The 18,871-nt window shown below is 33.9% G+C and overlaps 1 protein-coding gene across 5 annotated transcripts in view; it reads left to right on the top strand.

Moving 5' to 3' along the window:
* ADAMTS6 (ADAM metallopeptidase with thrombospondin type 1 motif 6) overlaps nt 1-18,871 on the top strand; it is a 154,745-nt gene that overhangs the window by 87,785 nt on the left and 48,089 nt on the right. For all 5 annotated transcript variants that reach the window (XM_084503222.1, XM_084503224.1, XM_084503223.1 and 2 more), the window contains 3 exons: nt 4,218-4,325; nt 11,114-11,259; nt 13,493-13,556. In XM_084503222.1, coding sequence (XP_084359348.1) covers nt 4,218-4,325; nt 11,114-11,259; nt 13,493-13,556 — 318 coding nt within the window. The remainder of the gene's footprint in view (nt 1-4,217; nt 4,326-11,113; nt 11,260-13,492; nt 13,557-18,871) is intronic.

Here is an 18,871-nt window from a genome sequence, read left to right as displayed (position 1 = left end):
CATTGTGCTGTATTGTTACTATTTATTCTTATTATATATTATAGGTTGCTTAGATTTTACATAATTTGAAATGCCTATATGTAACTCTGCATGACACAACAGAAAGAGGCTCCATCATTGATAACACTTAGGCAAAAGGAAGATAATTTGATTTGCTGTTTTTTTTCTCTAGATGGGTTCAGCTTTGTTTAATTTACTGCAAATACAAGCATCCGAATTCCAAACTGAAGTCATGGAGCCCTAAGATACACCGTTACAGGTTGTCATCTATCTTGTCTTGATCTTGTGAAAGGCCTCAGCTTCAGTTTATGTTTCCTGGACTTCTAAAACACTTTCCCTTGTTTCCTTTATAAATTAATAGTTATTAAATCCACACACTTGAAGACTGACTTTGAGATCATTGATTAATTTTCAGATTATGCTTCTTTTTCTTAGCTTCAGTAAATTATTCATACAAATTTAATGTTGACAAAAGGTATGTTAACCTCATCCTATGTCCACCAACAAAGAAAACGCTAACCTATTAGTGGGTCACCTTATGTTGTGTTGTGTGTGTGTGTGTGTGTGTGCATGTGTGCATGTTAGTGTGTGAGGAAAAGCAGTAGACTTTCTGCTAGTGATTTTGAGCCTGACTTTTCCAGGGCAGTTAGGGCAGTTTCTCATACGTTTTTCAGCCTGGTTTATTAAAAACAGCTGCTTAGAGATGTTACGAATAGGACAGTAAGGAAATAATTCAAATGAATAATTATGAAACTGAGGTAGTACCAGGTATAGGGTTGGTATGGTGAACAGAAAGCTTTGTGCACCTTAATAAGAATCTCTCTCAACTGCCTGAAATCACCTGAAAATAAAGAAGACGTAGCCATAGTAATAGATGGCATAATTCCACTTCCATTTAATAGAATAATAGCACAGGTGAATTTTGCTATTTTAGTTTAACTATCTTGTTTTCAAATGACAATGTTATTTTACATACAAGATAGAAGAGATAGAAGATATACTTCAAATAGATGATAGTTATAGAAGAGGTGATAGAAGATATACTTCAAATTCTACTATTTCTTTTAAACAAAATACACTAGGGGAAATTAAATCATCAGTATATAAATGGTAAATAAACGAGTAATTTCTCCTAAAAGAAATTATAAAACTTCTTTTAGAAGAAATTACAGAAACACATTCTTTAATTTCTTTTTTTTTTTTTTATTATAGAATATTTCTACAAATTGTTACATTGTGTTATATTAGTTTACAAGTAGTCTGTATTTTGCGTAGTTTTCCATAAGTTTTCTGTTGATCTTGGGATATCGTATGTCTGTCCTTGGACAGAACTCTTTTCTGATTTGAATAGAGGTTTTAGCTTAAGTACTAATAGTGTTATACAGGATTACTTTCATTTTGTCATCAGATGTTTACTGAGAAAAATTGGTACTAAAATTAAGGTCTGAAGAAGAACAAACAGGCTATGTCAGTAATAGTATCTAGTTTTGATAGTTTTTTTCATCTTATCTCCCAAAGCAATTTTGGAAGAAGGAAAATATTTTTTTCTCATTTGTCATGGAGTAGGGTGATGAGCTAACTTGCTTAAAATTATTCTGTAAATGACGAATAACTAAAATAGCTGTATCCATCAGTTCATACAGTTCAGCTGATTATTTACTTGGAATTACAATGTCTGGGAGAAATTGTTAAATGCTGTCCTTTGTGAGTATGTTAGCCTGGCAATGAAATACATGTTTGAATTATTTAATCTCCCCTTCTGTGTTAACATATAGATGGTGCATTTGTATAAGGATATCAGAAGTGAAATTCTGCAAGTAAAATCTGAAGCACAAACCAGAATTCTGGATTCAAATCACTCTGAAATGTAAATGTGTTCAAAATCCAGAGTGTTACAGAGATTTTACTTTTTCTTCTGTCTGTATTAGATTGGTTGAAATCTTCATTTCCTAACGCACTTGAATTTTTGGTTTTCCAAACATTGGTCCAACCTTTGCAAAAGTAACACAGATATTAATTTAAACATTTGAATTTGATCTGATGTAAAATAAATGTAGGATCTTAACTAGGATCATCACTGTCTGACACTTCTATTTACAGTCTGACAATGTAAGTCATACATGAAACAGACAAACAAGTAAATGAGGCACGAAAGTAAGTAAGGCAGTTGTATGACAGAAACACCTCATATTGTGTCTGAAAGGAACTTGTTTTAGGTTTTCACTTTGAAATCCATACTGGATTGAAGTTGAGATTCTTGATTGAAGATGTGGTTTTGATGTAGTGTTGAATTTTAAAAATAAACTCATAGTTATAAAATTTATAAGAGAGTTTTTAAAAGTCTTTGTGATATCTTCTGTGCTTTCCCTGTTCTATTTGATCTTTTAAACCATATGTACCTGTGGATGCATATCTTAATCTGAAAATCTTACCGAGTAGCAAAAGCAAGTGTTTTATTCAGAGATTTATGTAAGTAAATATTTCTACTGTTTTCATTTCTTTAATGAAAAATAAATTCTGATTTGGAAAGTAAGGTAGTTCTTGCTTTTTTTAGCAGGTATCCATTTACCTGTGTATTTCTCCTAAAAAAGACTCACAAGTATCCATTCTCTTGAGTTTTCATAGAGCCACCCACCAAACAGGAATTGTTACATCATTTAATATAACTAAATAGCTTAGGCCAAATTGTTAAATGTTGAGTGGAAACTCCACAAATCAACAGTACTTATTCCTCATCATTTCAGACCATGCTAAGATGGTATGTTTTTTATAGATTTTTAAAAAGATGGCTTGCTTCTACCAATTGTGAAACTAAATACAGAGCATATATCTGTCCTGAATGGGCACCAGCTGTTTTTAAACTTGGTAAATAATTTTGTATTATTCAGTAGAAATTTGTACTGTTGAAATTACTGCAGTTACTAGGTAATAATGTGTAAGTCCATTTCTATATTCAGTAGAATTTCGAAAGAAGCATTTCTATTCATCATAAGTTTCATGCAAGAAGCCGAATCTTAGGGAATAACATAACAGTTGTCTAGTTGAAGTGCATAGAAAAGATGCCTAGATGCCAGATACGCATTCATTTCCTCAGATAAACACTTAATTTGCAAGGGTGTGGGGGGTAGCTAATAACTTTAATTTGCTCATACTGTCTTTTCCTTTTTCTTCTTTGTACCAAGATTCAGTCATAGAATCTATACAAGAATTATTTTTGGGTATGATTTCAAGCAGACGTTTAATATAATGCCTATCATACAGTTGAATAATTATCTTTCAAATTTTCAAAACTACTTTAAAACAGAAAGTATTTAATAGAAAGCAGGTTGTGAAGTCTCACACAGATCTCAAAGTAATACAACAAAGATTATCATGCAGGGCAGTTACCATAAAAACAAATTATTTCTAATTCCATTCTGCATATATAGTCTAAGCCAAGGACAACTGAAGTGGATCACACCTCTCATTATGAATTTCAACCCTAGATATTTTTAATACTGAATCTCTAATGTCAACAGAATTTGACTTAATTTAAATTAGTAAATGCACAAAAACAAATGAGAAAACTTGTAGGAAAATAGATTTTTTGAAAACCTTTTTAATGCTGACAATGGAGGGAATTACGATAGGCTAAATCATTTATAAAATGCCACAAATCTAAAATGTTTTAAGGAAATATTTTAATATTTTTAATATTTTAATATTTACTACATACAAGTGCACTGTTTTAGCATGTGTTACAGAAGAGGATTGCAGGTAGTCTAAGCTCCAAAACCTTTTGGTTTAACCTGAAGGAAACAAATCTTGCTGGTTCATATTTTGAAGTTAACAGTATCCTTTTACCATGATTTTTTGAGGCAGATAATGTTAATGATGGAGATACTACAGCACATCCTTTACAACAGATTAATTTTACAACAATACTAAAATATATCAAACAGTAATCAGAAAACCAGCACAAAACAATGCTTGCATAGCAGGTGTAGAAAAACACATTTTTGTAGTCTACAATTTGATCCTTCCTGAATTTTTGTGGCAGAACATTCTTAAGTAGAATATGCTGGCTTTGAAGTTGCTCCAGAATGTTTTGCAAACATCTAGACTCCAGCCCAGCACTTACAGTATGTTCAAAACAAATTTCTCTATATATGTGTATGAGCATTGGAAGCAATTTTAGGCTGTTACTCTGATCAACTTGCTTCTGCCTTCTTTCCTAGGAAGTGTGTAGAGAGCTCTGGTGCCTCAGCAAAAGTAACCGCTGTGTTACCAACAGTATTCCAGCAGCTGAAGGTACTCTTTGCCAAACAGGGAGCATTGAGAAGGGGGTGAGTACAAATAATGTATTGTTTGAATAAGTATTTTACTGTTTGGAAACTACAGGAAAAAAGAATTAAAAAATTAAAGTCCTTATGAGCAGCTATAAGTGTTCAAATAAAGAGAGATTAATTCAGGATACAATAGTATCCTAATGCAACTGCTCTACGGAATTTATTTAACAATTATTTTATATATATATAAATTTAATAAAATATTTATGCTTGCTATAAAATTTTGTATCCTGGATTGAAAAAAGCCTATTACATTCACTATATTTATTTTCTGAGTGATTTCTGTAAAAAACTCTTGTTAGTTTAATCATTATTAAATTTTATAACACTCTTCCAAAAATGTTTGTTACAACTCTGGGTCTGTTGTGGACTCTGAAAATGTAAGTCATAGCTCTAGAGCCTGATTTCTGTTAATTTGTTAGAAGATAAGTCTGTATTCTTTCAGACACTACGTGAATTCCAAGCATATAGGAAAAAAGGAAGAAAAAAAAAAGGGGGAGGGAGGGGAAGCCTTACTAAAAGGGTTTTCTGAATGCTCTTATTTCCCAGTGACCAATCTATTCTGACTTCAACTATTACAGAATCATAGAATCACAGAATGGTTTCGGTTGGAAGGGACCTTAAAGATCACTCAACTCCAACCCCGGCCATGGGAAGGGACACCTCCCAGTAGACCAGGTTGCCCAAAGCCCCATCCAGCCTGGCCTTGAAACACCCACAGGGATGGGGCATCCACAGCTTCTCTGGGCAAGCTGTTCCAGGGCCTCGCCACCATCTGAGTAAATAATTTCTTCCTTACATCTAATCTAACTTTCCCCTCTTGTAGTTTAAAGCCATTCCCCCTTGTCCTGTCACTGCACTCCTGGAAGGCCTCTTTAAGGTCTCCTGGAGCCTTCTCTTCTCCAGGCTGAGCAACCCCAACTCCCTCAACCCATCTTCACAGGAGAGGTGCTCCATTCCCTTTGATCATCCTTAATATTGTTATACTTGCATAACTGTGTAGCTTTAAAGAACTTCGGTATGCAGTCTGATAAACTCTCTTGTGTAACAGAAAAGTATGAAAACTCAGTGTTGCAATAGATAAGCCTAGTGCTACTGTATTTGTCTGAATATGTGAATTTTGATTTTTCATCAATAGTTTCAGACAAGGTTCTGAAAATAAGTTTTAGATTAAGAATAGTAAGAGAGTGTTTCTCAGTTGTAAAGGAAAATCTGTACAGATTTTAGAGAAGATCAAAAATATTTTAATCATTAATTTACAGGATGTGCGCTAGAAAAAAGTAATTTCATGTTCCTATTTCCACAAAAATATGATAATTTTTATGCAGGTTTTTAGAAAACAATGAAAAGTTATTGTATTTAAATAATTTCCATTATCTTTTTGAGTGTTGCTGTCGTTAAGATTTACTACTCCAAACTGGATTTTTTTTGTAACAGTGACCACTGTCATCTATTCCCTGTTCTGATTTTTGCCATGTTAGCTGGGCTGATTCCAACAAAGATTATGCCGCATTTTGAATTGCAATATGATTTTTATAATAGAATGAAAGCTATTGGGCAGCTGTCACAGTTTATTAATCCCTGCTGATGGCTTCATTCAGGGCGCGTGACCTAGTGCCATTCTGATGGCTTTTCCATGCTGAGTTTGGAAATATTGGTAAACCATGTTAAATAAATTCATTGAAGGGGTCATTAAAAAAAATATATAGTGCTTACAGTTAGCCAATGAAAATAGAGACACCTTCACATTTTACCAAAAATATTACCTTTTATTAGAGTAATAGAAAATGCTAGGAGCTTTATTCTTAGATCAACAGTCTAGGTTTATTTTGGAACCACCACTTCTTGTCAATGACAAGGAGCAATTTACTTCACTGTAGTTTAAATGGTTTGAAAAATACAAATTGAACAAGTCAAGATGCTTTAAGACACTGTGTGCTTTTGCCAGAGTCTTTTATCAATTTATTCTCTGCAAAAAATCTCTAGTCATCAGTATCTTCTTCCCTTGTTAGATTTCAGAGAGAAATCTGAGAATTACTATTTTACAAAGCTAAACTGTTCATGCCTTTAAACAGTGGAGAATTGCAACTATAAATTTCCAACTTCAAAGGTTCCTGTAAATTAGTAATTTGTGATAGGAAAAAGCCAAAACAGAAAACACAGTTCTTTCCAAACATGTAGTTCTCTTCACCACATGCTAAGGAGAAAATAATAGTTTACAATTCTGTAACACTTTATTATTATTATTATTATTATTATTATTATTATTATTATTATTATTATTATTGTTATTATTGTTATTATTATTATTATTATTATTATTATTGTTATAACATTTATATAGCAGTCATGCTTAAAGGCCACAACCAAATTAGGCTCTATTTTGCTGGGCTCTGTCCAAATATGTAATAAATGACATTCCCTGCTCTAAAAGCCTAACAAGATCACAGAGTACTCTATCATATTTGGAGGGTCAATTTCTGCTTTTAGTTATACTGATGTAAATTCTGTGTAACTATTAACTGAAAGCTAATTTTGATGCAGTGTGCATTAATACTTTATTGGCAGAGTTAGGAGGGATTTCTACAATTAAAATTGCCCTACACTCTATTATAAGACCTTCTTATATAAACCTGCCAAACTTTAACTCTTTGGCTTGAAATTTTCCACCGTAGAAATTTTCCGCAGTAGATGTCTGCCTAAGCCTGAAGTTTTTTAGAGTGTTTTCCATAAAAGTTATTCAGCTGTTTCCTCATACAGGGAAAAATAATGGTGTGGATTTTTTTTTTTTTTTGCTGTTGACAGAACTTGTACATCTGTTCTGTTTGAAGTTTTAACATGTTCATGCTTTAGTGAAGGGGTTTGTGTATTGGTTGGGTTCCAAAAGGTATGCTTTTTCCAAATCTTATAGTAATCGTTTTAAGTATAGATGAAGATTAAAACTGATAGATTTAAAAGGACTCTAATGAGGAAATACTGTATATGAAACAAAAAGACAACACTGATAGCATAATTTATTTTTGTCTTTGAATTTAAAGTAATAAAAAAATAACCTCTTCTAACATCGTTGTATAAACCCATACCAAGCAAGTAAATGAGGGAAAAATGTACAAAAAGTGAAAACAGTGTGCTGAAAGAACAATTTAAATACCTGGATTATGTGGTAATCTAAATTCACATTAGTACTGGGCATCAAGTTTCCTTGCAAAATAATTGCAGAAATACTCATTGAAAATTAATCCTTATAGTTGAAATGGCAAGCTTAAATTTAATTAAGCTTTTTTTTTTCTCCAAAAAAATAAATAATTTTTCCTCGCTATCACAAATACTTTCTCTGTTAGTTTTCAAAAAGTATATTATTGTAAATACCTACAGTTCTCTCAAATGTGCCACAGTGACATACCTTCTTTTATTATTAATGATCTTTATAAGAAGAATCCCACATTATTTAAAGTTTTGTGCCTCTTTAATATGTATCCAAGTGCATCACCACTGTCTTTCTCACCCAACTAATTGAAAGTTACTTCTTCATTGTGAGAGGAGAATTAACATTTCAGTTCTAAATCCTTAATAAAGGATTGTCCTTCTAAAATAGCTGTCATCTCCCCTTTTTTTCTTCATATCCTGTTCACTAAGTAGACCGTAACCTCATTGTAGGGGTTATTATAATTCTCAGAGAAAAAAAAAATCTGTAGTCCCATTAGAAATAAAAAGATTTTGGCCATTTTGAATTAATTGGACAGAGATTCTATGCATCACTTGCCTCTGGTGAAAGATGAATATGCATTAGAAAATTAAAAAGATATACCAAAGTGGACAGTAAGTGTTCAGATTTAACTTCAGTAGAGGAGGAAAAACAGCATTGAAGGAGTTTTTATAGGGGAAAATGGGAGTATGGAAGAAAGAAATGTTTGGTTGGCAGAGGACATTGCAGAGTACAGGAATCTTATACAAGTTTGGAAGAATAAAACAGGTGAAATGCACCTGCATATTATGTACAGTCATAACACCACAAAGGTTTGTTTGCATGTTCTGTTTGTACATAGATGGTATTAGTTTGGGTTTAATTGTGTTTTTCATTTATGAATCTTGATTTTGACATGTAACATTTTTACAATGTATTTATTAATCTAATTTATTACCATACGTTTTTACTCTCAGAAGCATTTTAATTTTTAGCAGTTGACTTTAGTATTACATAATTACTTGTGTACTGCTGTGGCCTCTGTAATAGTCTGCCACAATTCATTAATGAATGAAATAATTATCACTTAGTTTATCACTATAATGAGAAGAAAAACAGAAAATTCTAATCCTTCATGCTTAATACACATAAATTTACTTTATTCTCTGTCATACCATATCCATTGTACCATTAGAGGTATTGCAAAACACTACCATATGGATACAGCTATACCAGCTGAAAGTAGGTGTTCAGTATCACCAGAAACCTCTGAGTTGTAAATTTACAACTGTAAGGAGGATAAACTATATTTTGCTCAGAAGCGCTCCATGAAACCTTGTGTCCTTCTGTGTTTTTTTTCCTTAAGAAGCATGTGGTGGGTTGACCCCAGCTGACAGCTAAGTCCCCACCCAGTTTCTTTCTTAGTTCCCCACAGCACGATGGAGGACAGAATCAGAAAGGCAAAGGCAAAACTGAGAAAGATTCATCTGTCTAGATGGAGGCAGTTTAAGAAATGCAGGGAAAAAAAAAATAAAAAAGGGAAAAAACGAACAACCACAAGTGATGCAAAGGCAATCAATCACTCACCACCTCCTACCAGCAGACCAATGCGCAGCCAGTCTCTAAGCAACAACTTGCTTGGAAAGACTCCCCCCCACAGTGTGATTGCTGAGCATGATGCCAGTTTTATTGTTGAGCAAGATGTTCTGGGGTATGGGGTATCCTTTTGCCAGTTCAGGTCAGCTTTGCTGGCTCTGTCGCCTTCTAGCCTCTTGCCTACCCACAGCCTGCTCACTGGAGGGGCAGAGTGAGAAACACAGAAAGCCTTGAGGCCGTGCAGGCACTGTTCAGCTAAGAGTGGTGTGTTATCAATTCTGTTTGGTCACAGATCTAAAACACAGCACCACTTGGGCTGAGATGACAAAAACTGACCCAACCAGACCTGGTAGAAAAGGCAATGCATTTTGAGCTTGAGGTTTAAGATAATCTTCTTTATACACTTGTAGGCGTATGGGTGCTGGTTTTTGTTTCTCCAAATAATAGAGGATGAGTTTTATAAATAGAAATGTGCTGGACAGTAACAGCAGTGCTTTAAAATAAGTTCAGGTACTGCACGTACAGAGAAAAAAGTGGTCATGGAGAATAAAAATGTGCTGAGATAAGAAACAAGGATGATAGAGAAATAATGCTAGAGACTTCACTTATTAATGTTAAATGGTAGCATGTGTTTTTTATGCAAAACTACTTTGTATCTAGGTGTATTTGCTGATGATAAGCTACATATTTTTTTTTTAATGTTCATTCTCTGTAGCTACAGTCACAGAAACTTTGATGTGCTTGACAATCAACTTACATTTGTATTCAACATGAAATTTCTAATTAGGAACTAATATGAAATTTTAGTTGATTATCACTGTCCATAATCCTTGTTTATATCAAACTTCAATTATTTTTTTTTCTGAATAGTGATTGAAGGTTAAATTATCTTGTCAGTTGCTTTCATAAAAATTGAGAGAAATTCAAAGCATTGTCAGTGCCTGCATTTGCTCTTTTGTGTTTGTCCCAGCATTGTTGGGACTGACACTTTAGGTGAGCCTTAGGACTCAGAAGAAAACTTGTTTTTTTTCTGGACTAGTTAATATAAACTCCTCACCCAGTCTTACTATAGTGCTTATGGGCTGTCTCACCATGTTTTCTGTCTATGTCTCAGTGAATTTTGTCAAATTCATAGGCTGATTTTGGATACAGCAGTTATCTGTTTCCTTGTTTTTCTTGAAACGAAGGGTTTTTGTGTCTGCTTTGGGACTTGAAGGCAGTTTAAGCAACAGATACTCACCTTTTGGAACTGAAATGTGCAAGTTGAGGACACAGTAAACCTGCGGCCATGCTGTTTTCTGTTGCCCAACACAGTGATGGCAGGAATAATTTACATAACTGTTCTAGACTTTCAGTGATACACCAGAATGTGAATCAAACTGTAAGCTCCTGGGTTATTTCCCAAATCGTTTAAAAGTTGCTGATACAGGAAATTATTAAATAAATTTTACAATACCAATTTGTTTGAATTGTCTGACATTTTGTATGTCCAGTGTAAGTAGCAATATTGCAAAGGTTCAGGGTTTGCAGGGAAAAACCTTCTTAAGAATATGATGGGGGGAATTTTTCATTTTGCATAATAAAGCTACTACATGAATCCTAAGTGGAAGGCATTTTGTTTAATCTTAGAAGTGGATCATAGTGTTTGAAAAGAATGTAACTTGTGGTTCCTTTAATGTGAAACATTAAGGAGGATGTATGAGGAAAAAAGAAAGTCTTAATTTTAAGCTTGCTTAAACTTCTGGTATGTGTTAGAGACTTATAATTCAGGGCTTAGTGAAGTCAATTAACAAATCACACACACTCTCACCACACACCCTCACCGATGTCTAAACATGGCTACAAAAAGTAAAATACTAGTGTTATATGTATGGAGAATGCTAATGCCTATAATTGGTCATTGCCTGACACTTAGGTTTCTCTGCCCTGATAAACATCAGCCTGGAAGCTAATTTTTTTTTAATTATTATTATTATTTGTTTTGTTTGTCTGTGAAATCTTTCAGTGGTGTTATCAGGGAGAGTGTGTACCTTTTGGCACTTGGCCCCAGAGCATAGATGGAGGTTGGGGTCCATGGTCAATATGGGGTGAATGCAGCAGGACCTGCGGTGGCGGAGTCTCCTCATCTATAAGACACTGTGACAGTCCAGCGTAAGTAGCTAAAGTAAGCTGGAGCCAACAAAAAGACAGAGTTGGAATTTATTCAAAACTGGTTTCATATGTTTTCTGTAAAAATGTTTTGCAAGTTTGCCAGAGTTTGTCTTCAAAATTGCACACAGAAACAGTTAACAGAAGAAGCTCACGAGACATACTTAAAACAGTTTTTAATTTATCTATTATATACCGTAAAAATTGCTGGATTTATATTTATTAGTAACTAGTACAGTTTTATTTCTGAAACTTCTTTTTATGCAAAATATATTTGAATTATGATTTATATTTCTTCTTTATTCATATCTGTCATTCTAGTCTAGGATATAACAAATGCCAGTCATTTGTTAAAAAAGCAGCACTATTTCCAAGATTTTGTGTTCAACAATTTACATATAAGCACACAAGTAATTAGTAATATTACTGAGCATACATTTATATTCTGTCACATTTGACACTTAATTGTGACTTCCCACTGATTCTTAAAACAATTGAGTTACTTCTCTCCCTGCCACCACTCCCTATTGGTCCATCTACTCTCTCTCAAGAGGGGCCAGCTCCTCCACTACAGCTTGGTCTATTCTATGTATCTGGTAGCCTCTGTCTGCTTCCCAATGTCCTGAGCAGTGTTCCAGAGAAGATCTGTCAGGTAAGTGCTCTTCTCTCTGTCTAGTGCTTCTCAGAGGAGGAATGCTTACTTATTTCCATTGCTGTTCTCTGCTGAATGAACAACTGCTTTTTTTTCTGTTGATGCTTGCTTTGTTTGGGTTACCTCATTGCAAGTATAGCTCTCTGTCAAAAGGTAGTTTTATGACTACATACTTTGCTCTTGTCATGACTCATAAGCTCTACTTCCATCCCCATTACTAGTTCTTAACACTTTTTCTAGAAAACATCAAGCTTCTTTCATGAAAATCAGTTCTGTAACTTCTGTCATTCCTTTTTCATCTTCTCCTTTCTGTACACTGAAGTTTCCTGTTGCTTGTACCCAAGTTTTGCAAGCTAAGCTGTATTTCAGCTTTCTACTGTTGTTTGCAAGACAGACACCACGATGTGACATTACTGCTGTTTAAGGCAGTCTGATCACTTTTTGTCTTTAGCAATTACAATCAGTCAATTCTGGCGAATGCCACTACTTATTGAATAGATTCAAAAGTGAAAATTGTGTGTACTTACATAGATTACATGTCAGGCAATGTTACTGAGAAAATAATAAATTAAGCACATTATTTTTTTTCACAGCACTGTGTAGAAACATTAGAGAAATATTTGCTTGAAGCACAATTAATTTTATAAGATTTTTTTTTAACTACTTCTGTCTCCATGTACATCAGTTGGTATGTTGAAGGATAATTATATCTTAAATGTTTAACAGTGTAGCCAGAATGTGATTTTTTTTTCCATGTTTGCATTAGGAAAAAATTCCCTTTGGTTCATTAATTAAGATGAGTATTTCTAGGATAGGGCTGCTTGGACAAATGCCTGTACTGTGAAAAACGTTATTAATTTACTTTTTTGCTAACTGTAAATTCTTCTTTATCATAAAACAATCAGTGTTTTTCCTTTTTGCTTTCTTGTTACAAGCCAAAGATCAGATGTTTGATTAATCTTCCACTTACGTCAATATTAATTTGTTATTTGACCTCAGTGGGAGATAGCTAATGTTCCTGAACAATCTGGGAATTAAGTGCCAGTGTCCTAATTACACTAATAGAAACCTGCTTGCTCTGCGGTTTCTTTAGATTTAGTACTACTTAATTCAAATCATAATGAGATTCATGAAGAAGCAGTTTTTGTTGCTGACTCCAGTATTTAGCAGGCAGTTTCATCATTTTGTTATGTTTTAAAGTGTAATATGAGCAGATTAAAAAAAAAAAAAAGTCATCTAGGTTGCTTATACATCTTTCATTCTGGTTTTACAAAGCATTCAAATAATTGAAAGCAATACCTTTTTAATATGTTCAAAATACATTTATACTGTATTGTTTGAAATCTGTGCAAACAAGATAAATATTATGTATGAAGACTTTAAAATACCCAGTGCTGTCTTCTATGTGCTGGAGTTCAAGTCAATACCACAATTCATATTAAAGAAAACACTGTAAAATTGCACCTTAAAACTTCCATGTGCTTTTGTTTTTGTTATGTAGCAATATTTATCTTAGTAATGTATATCTCGTGAACTTATGTTTATACTGAAATATACACTAACTCATAAAAAATATTTTTCCAGACCTTCAGGTGGAGGTAAATACTGTCTTGGAGAAAGGAAGCGGTATCGCTCCTGCAATACTGATGTAAGTGAACTTAGTTCCACTGTAGAAACAACTTGTCTGTTTTCATTTTATTAGCAATAGATTAAATAGTGTTTTTAGCTATTTAAATAATAAATTATGCTAAATAATACAATTTTTAAAATAACATTTTTTCCTGACACAGAAAAGCTGCGAATTCTGCATTTTACGTGTGTGCTTTATACAGCAGGCACCCTACATGTTCTAATAAATTTTCAACCTAAATTTCATGTTGGAAATTAGAAGAAATTTTTTTTCTCAGAAAGAGCAGTCAGGCATTGGAATGGGTTGCCCAGGGAGGTGGTGGCATCACTGTCCCTGGGGGTGTTTAAGTAAAGGTTGGACATGGTGCTTAGGGACATGGTTTAGTGGGTGATATTGGTGGTAGGGGGATGGTTGGACCAGGAGACCTTGGAGGGCTTTTCCAACCTTAATGATTCTGTGATTCCATGAAATGTTGGGATGTCTATCTCAATGTGAAGTCCAGCTGGTGCCTTCACATTATTGAGAAGAGTGAGTTCAACTTGAGCAAGTATGTTTAAGGTGAACAAGGAGCATAAGGAATCCCATTCCACAACAGAGAAAAGGTTTGTGTAGAACACCAGTGTGTTCTTTCCCAACTGTAATAACAGATGCTTCAGGAAAAAATCACTGAATTGTGGGAGCCAAGGCTTGACGTTTCCATGGTATACCTAAGAGTTTCCAGAAACTGAGTGTTAAAAAATTTCTTGAACTCCACATCTTATCTTTACCTTTTTTAACCTCCACCATTCCTCCACTTGTAAACCTGCTTACCCTTTTTATACCTTTATAAGTTCCAGTGGTAATATGTTACGCAGTCCTCTTAGACATTTTGTGAAAATGTGTTTCTTCTGGTATGCTCTAAGTGCATTGCTTTGCCATGAGGTATGTGTTGGTTCATGTGTTACCATCATGATCATACAGTTTCATTTTAGAGCTGAGTCCATCAAGTAATGATGTGCCACTGTGGGAGTGGGGCACTGTATAAATGTTTGAAATCAAAAAATGAGCAAAAATTATACATTCAAGTAAGTTAAAAAATGAACCAGGAAGAAGCAAATACCAATAAACCAGTTAAATAATAAGTTTCCAAGTTAGTAGCAATACAAACAAAAGCAGGCTTCCTTTTTGTTTTGTTTTCCAAATGCATCTTAATTTTCTTAAAACAAGAAAGTTAGTAACAGTGGAAGAGTCTGTGTACATTAATGGTGTTATTTCACCTGTTCATCTTTTGATATACATCAGGAAAAAATACAATAGTTCTTGTTCTAGTTCCTTGAAAACACCTTGTTTTTATGATCACTATTAATTATTGTGTGCTATTTCTGCAAAGTTCTCTGTGAGGGATGTTCTCATTGTTCAACAGTGTTAAAAATTCCCAGATTCAAAATCAATTCCCTACTTCAAATCACAGCCACTCTGTTCATGCAGCCAAGATGTGTCATTAGGCCTTTTTACCAAAGTGTTGTAAGAGAAACTGCTGAGCTACTTGTCTATCATGAGCTGCAGAACTTCTCCAATCACACTGCCTTCCATATTACAGAGCACCATTCGGGAAAACCTGGCCATCTTACTTTCTCAGTAGATTTATATTTTTGTGTTTACTGTCTTTGTGATTTTTTCATTTGAGTGAATCCAGCTTCCCAGATGATACTCTGTAATCAATTTACCATCATCTTATTTTTCATTCAACTGGTCCTCATGTAATTGGGAAGCTTTCTAAGTAATAATTTTATTTATGGTTCCAGTGCAAAAATGAAAACATTGAGTAATATTTAACATGTTTCTCATATTTGCAGTTGATAGAAACTTCACCTGTGAATTGACTTCACCAAGTGATGATCTCTTACTGAAGGTCTATCACTTGAAAGCTGATAGTCAATATTTAGTAAATTTGTTGGATGCTCTACTGATTTTTTATTTTATTTTTTAGTCAGGGTGTAGTGCACTACCAGATTAAATGGTTTATACAGATCTAAGCATATTTCAGTATTCTGTTATTTTCACCAGGAAGTTGTATAAAGCTGATAAAAAGTGTTTTTGAGTTTTGATTTATCTTTCTTCTATCAGTTAAGTCACTACCAATTTCTCTGTTCATTTTGAATTGATATCAGACAAACTGTGTTCTATTTGCCCTTTTCAAATACTCCTCTTTTTACCTATCACTGTTTCAGTTTGTATGCATAGTCTAAGATTTGTTTAAAAATTCACATGGACAAACTGAAGACCTTCTCCCTTAGCTCTTTCAGAACTCTTGAGGTCTAGTTCTCCAGGTATTCTTATTTAACGTATTTATCTCCAGTAGGCATTTGTTAGCATCTGCTACAGTAACTCATACACGAGAAAAAATAGATAATACATTATCCTGCTACCTCACAAGTACACAACAATTTTTAAATGCTTAAAAAAAAAATAAATAAAATAATCATACCTAGTGATATTGTTGAAATGCTGCTAGGATTTCTTTTATTCTTGTCATTTTTTATTTCATATTGTCAGAAACTTTTCAGACAGTTTTCTTCCAAATCTGCTTTGCCTGCCTTATCTCCATATGCTTCTCGCTTATTACTGAGGAAGCTCAAAAGGTCACAGAAGGAACATCTGCAAAGTACCTGAGAAGACCACTTAGACTGTTTCCTGGTTCAAAGACAAAATCAAAACCAACTGTAATTAGTCCATTCTCAACTGATGGTTAAGCAGTTGTCAGACCTGTTTTGAACTATCTCCAGTCAGAGAGATATCGCTATGATCTTTATCTAAAATGTAGCATGTTTCCTTTAAGGCTCTTACTCTGTCCAAACTGCAATTTAGAAGATAGCTGGTCTTACTCCCCCTGTGGCAGCTTTTCCTGTGTTTGAAGACCACTGTCATCTCCTCTTAGTCTTCTTTACACCAAACAGTGTCTCTTTTAATCATCTTTGTCATCCCAGTAGTGCACATCTTCCTGAAGTGTGGTACCAATACCAAACCTACCTATGCATAGGTTTCTAGTTCCAGTCAAAACAAGGCATAACCTAGAACTAAGTATGTCATCTTAGTGATGAGATTCTGTTTATAAATTATAGTATTGTGTTCTTGTGTCTTAAAACTGACATTTATTCTGCACGTATTGATCCATAGCACCCAAATAAATCCCTTTCTAAGGTGTTGTGGTTTAGGAGGCCATTCCTCAGATTGTCCTGTACGGTTGATTGGTCCTACCCAAGTGTAGTGATTTGCTTCCATTGCTTTATTTCAAATCACTGTTTCAAGTTACCAAAACCTTCTAAAATTATAGTCCTTTATTCCAAAGTGTGTATTCCCTACCTGTAGTCAGATTTCAATAGTTTATACAGGGATTTGGAAAGGAAACTTCAAAAAACAAATCTTGAACAATAACATAATTGGGCCAGGGTATTTACAAATGCCATTCTTACTATTTGACTGTGAATAATTTTTAAAAATCGTTTTTCTGTGAGGTATGTTTTTTCAGTGCATAAATATACTACGACTTACAGAAGTCTAAATTTACTGTTGTAATGGTTTTGATGATTGTAGTCCATTTCTTTTATAGTAATATTTAGGGTTCTAAATAGCTAAGAATTGCTGAGGCTAGTATATTTTGTTTCAAGATTTATTGCAGTCCTTAGTGCTTGACATTTTTAAAGGAATGGTATGTTTGATTAATGTAAGCACTAAGAGCATGCAAATCTGTCATTGTTTTTATGAAAAATGTGTTGTTTGTACATCTTTTCTGTTGAATTTTTTGCAGTGTCAACATTCATTGCCCATCTGTAATTTTAGATGTAACACTCCCTCTAGCTCCTGCTATTCATATACAACAAAAAAAAACACACCCTCATTTTGACTTCATTTTTCTTTCAGTGAAGAGTTAGTTCTGTTGCCCTTTCTTTTGACCATTTTCATTCTTTGGAAACAGTGCACACACTCCTACTAGGCATATTTCTCATCAAAGACTTCCAAAGCCATATATGACTTCTTAATTCGAAAGGCATCTGCTAATGGAAACATTGAGATCAGCAGAAAAGAACATTAGCTAATGAGTCCTGGAAACAAAAGGTGGTAGAAAGAACACATTCATCAGAAACATATTTTCTAACATCAACCACAGTACCTCTTACTTCTGTTGGAAAAAAATGCTTATTTACTTATATAAATTAGGAAATAAAAAACAAACCCATGAAAGTGCAAGACACAATATCTCAGTTAAAATAACTCATTGTCTTGCTTAACATATATCTAGGATGTGAAACTTAATCTGATACACATGTAGGACTGTAAAAGGCTCCTTATTTTTAAAATACAGTAACATGTTTTGTTTACAGGTTTTGTAAATGGTTTATTTACTTGAAAGTATAAATGTATACATACCTTTAAAAGATTTAAGTTCTTCAACCTTTTTTTTCTCTTAGGCAAAGGACTCCTGTTGCTTCCTTCCTTTACGCATATATTCATTCACAGCTACTGTTCATCGCTTTCATAAATTTAGTATTTTCAGTCCTGTTATATGTAAAATCTATCCACGTGAGGAATTACATCTTGGAACAGTATCTGAGTTTCGACTATTACCCTTCTGGCCTTTTGTTAATAGGAAGCCTAGTCAATTACTGAGGTCTGCCTGACTTGAAGTTCCAAGAAAAACAGATTTCTGTAAGATCAGATGTTTGGTGTTGCGTCAGTGTTGGTTCAGTGACTTGTTAACAATTGTTAAACTATTTTTGCTTTTTGTCGTAAAAACTTTTGATGTTCTTAAAGTGGGTGCTTTTTTGAGTCAAAATTTTAAATGTTTCATCATCTTCTCAGAACCTTCTTCAGACACGATTATAAGTTCTTTTACATTTGTTAGATTCCTGCCTTACAAACTGCAGTCTCCTATAAGAGAGTTTGGAAACACAAGCAGTCTGTAGCCATGAAAAATTCCACGAAAAATGTGAAATATCTTACCCACTAAAGTGAAGCAGTTATTGCACAATTATTCTGGGTGAAGAGCATCTACGCAGAGAGATAGTGCCAAAAAGCTGACATCTTGTAAATATATATTGCAGCTAATCTTGCAGTAACCTGTTTGCACTACTATTGGTATTATTTTGAATACATATCTTGAGGACATCATCTTTAGTTTTACTTCCTCTCAGGTACCAGTTACATACAGGAAATAAAGTAAAGCAACATAAATAAATTTCAGTGTAAATTGCATTTTTTTTTCTTTAGACTACAGAATATTGTATATTTTGGGCTATCATTTGGTAACTGCAGTCTGCAAAATGGCAGCCTTTTTACTAAATCCACCTGAAAGC

Source organism: Aythya ferina (assembly GCF_964211825.1).
Source record: "Aythya ferina genome assembly, chromosome: Z".
Lineage (NCBI taxonomy): Eukaryota > Metazoa > Chordata > Aves > Anseriformes > Anatidae > Aythya > Aythya ferina.
The sequence above is the reverse complement of the archived record's forward strand: the minus strand, read 5'-3'. Positions and strand labels throughout refer to the sequence as shown.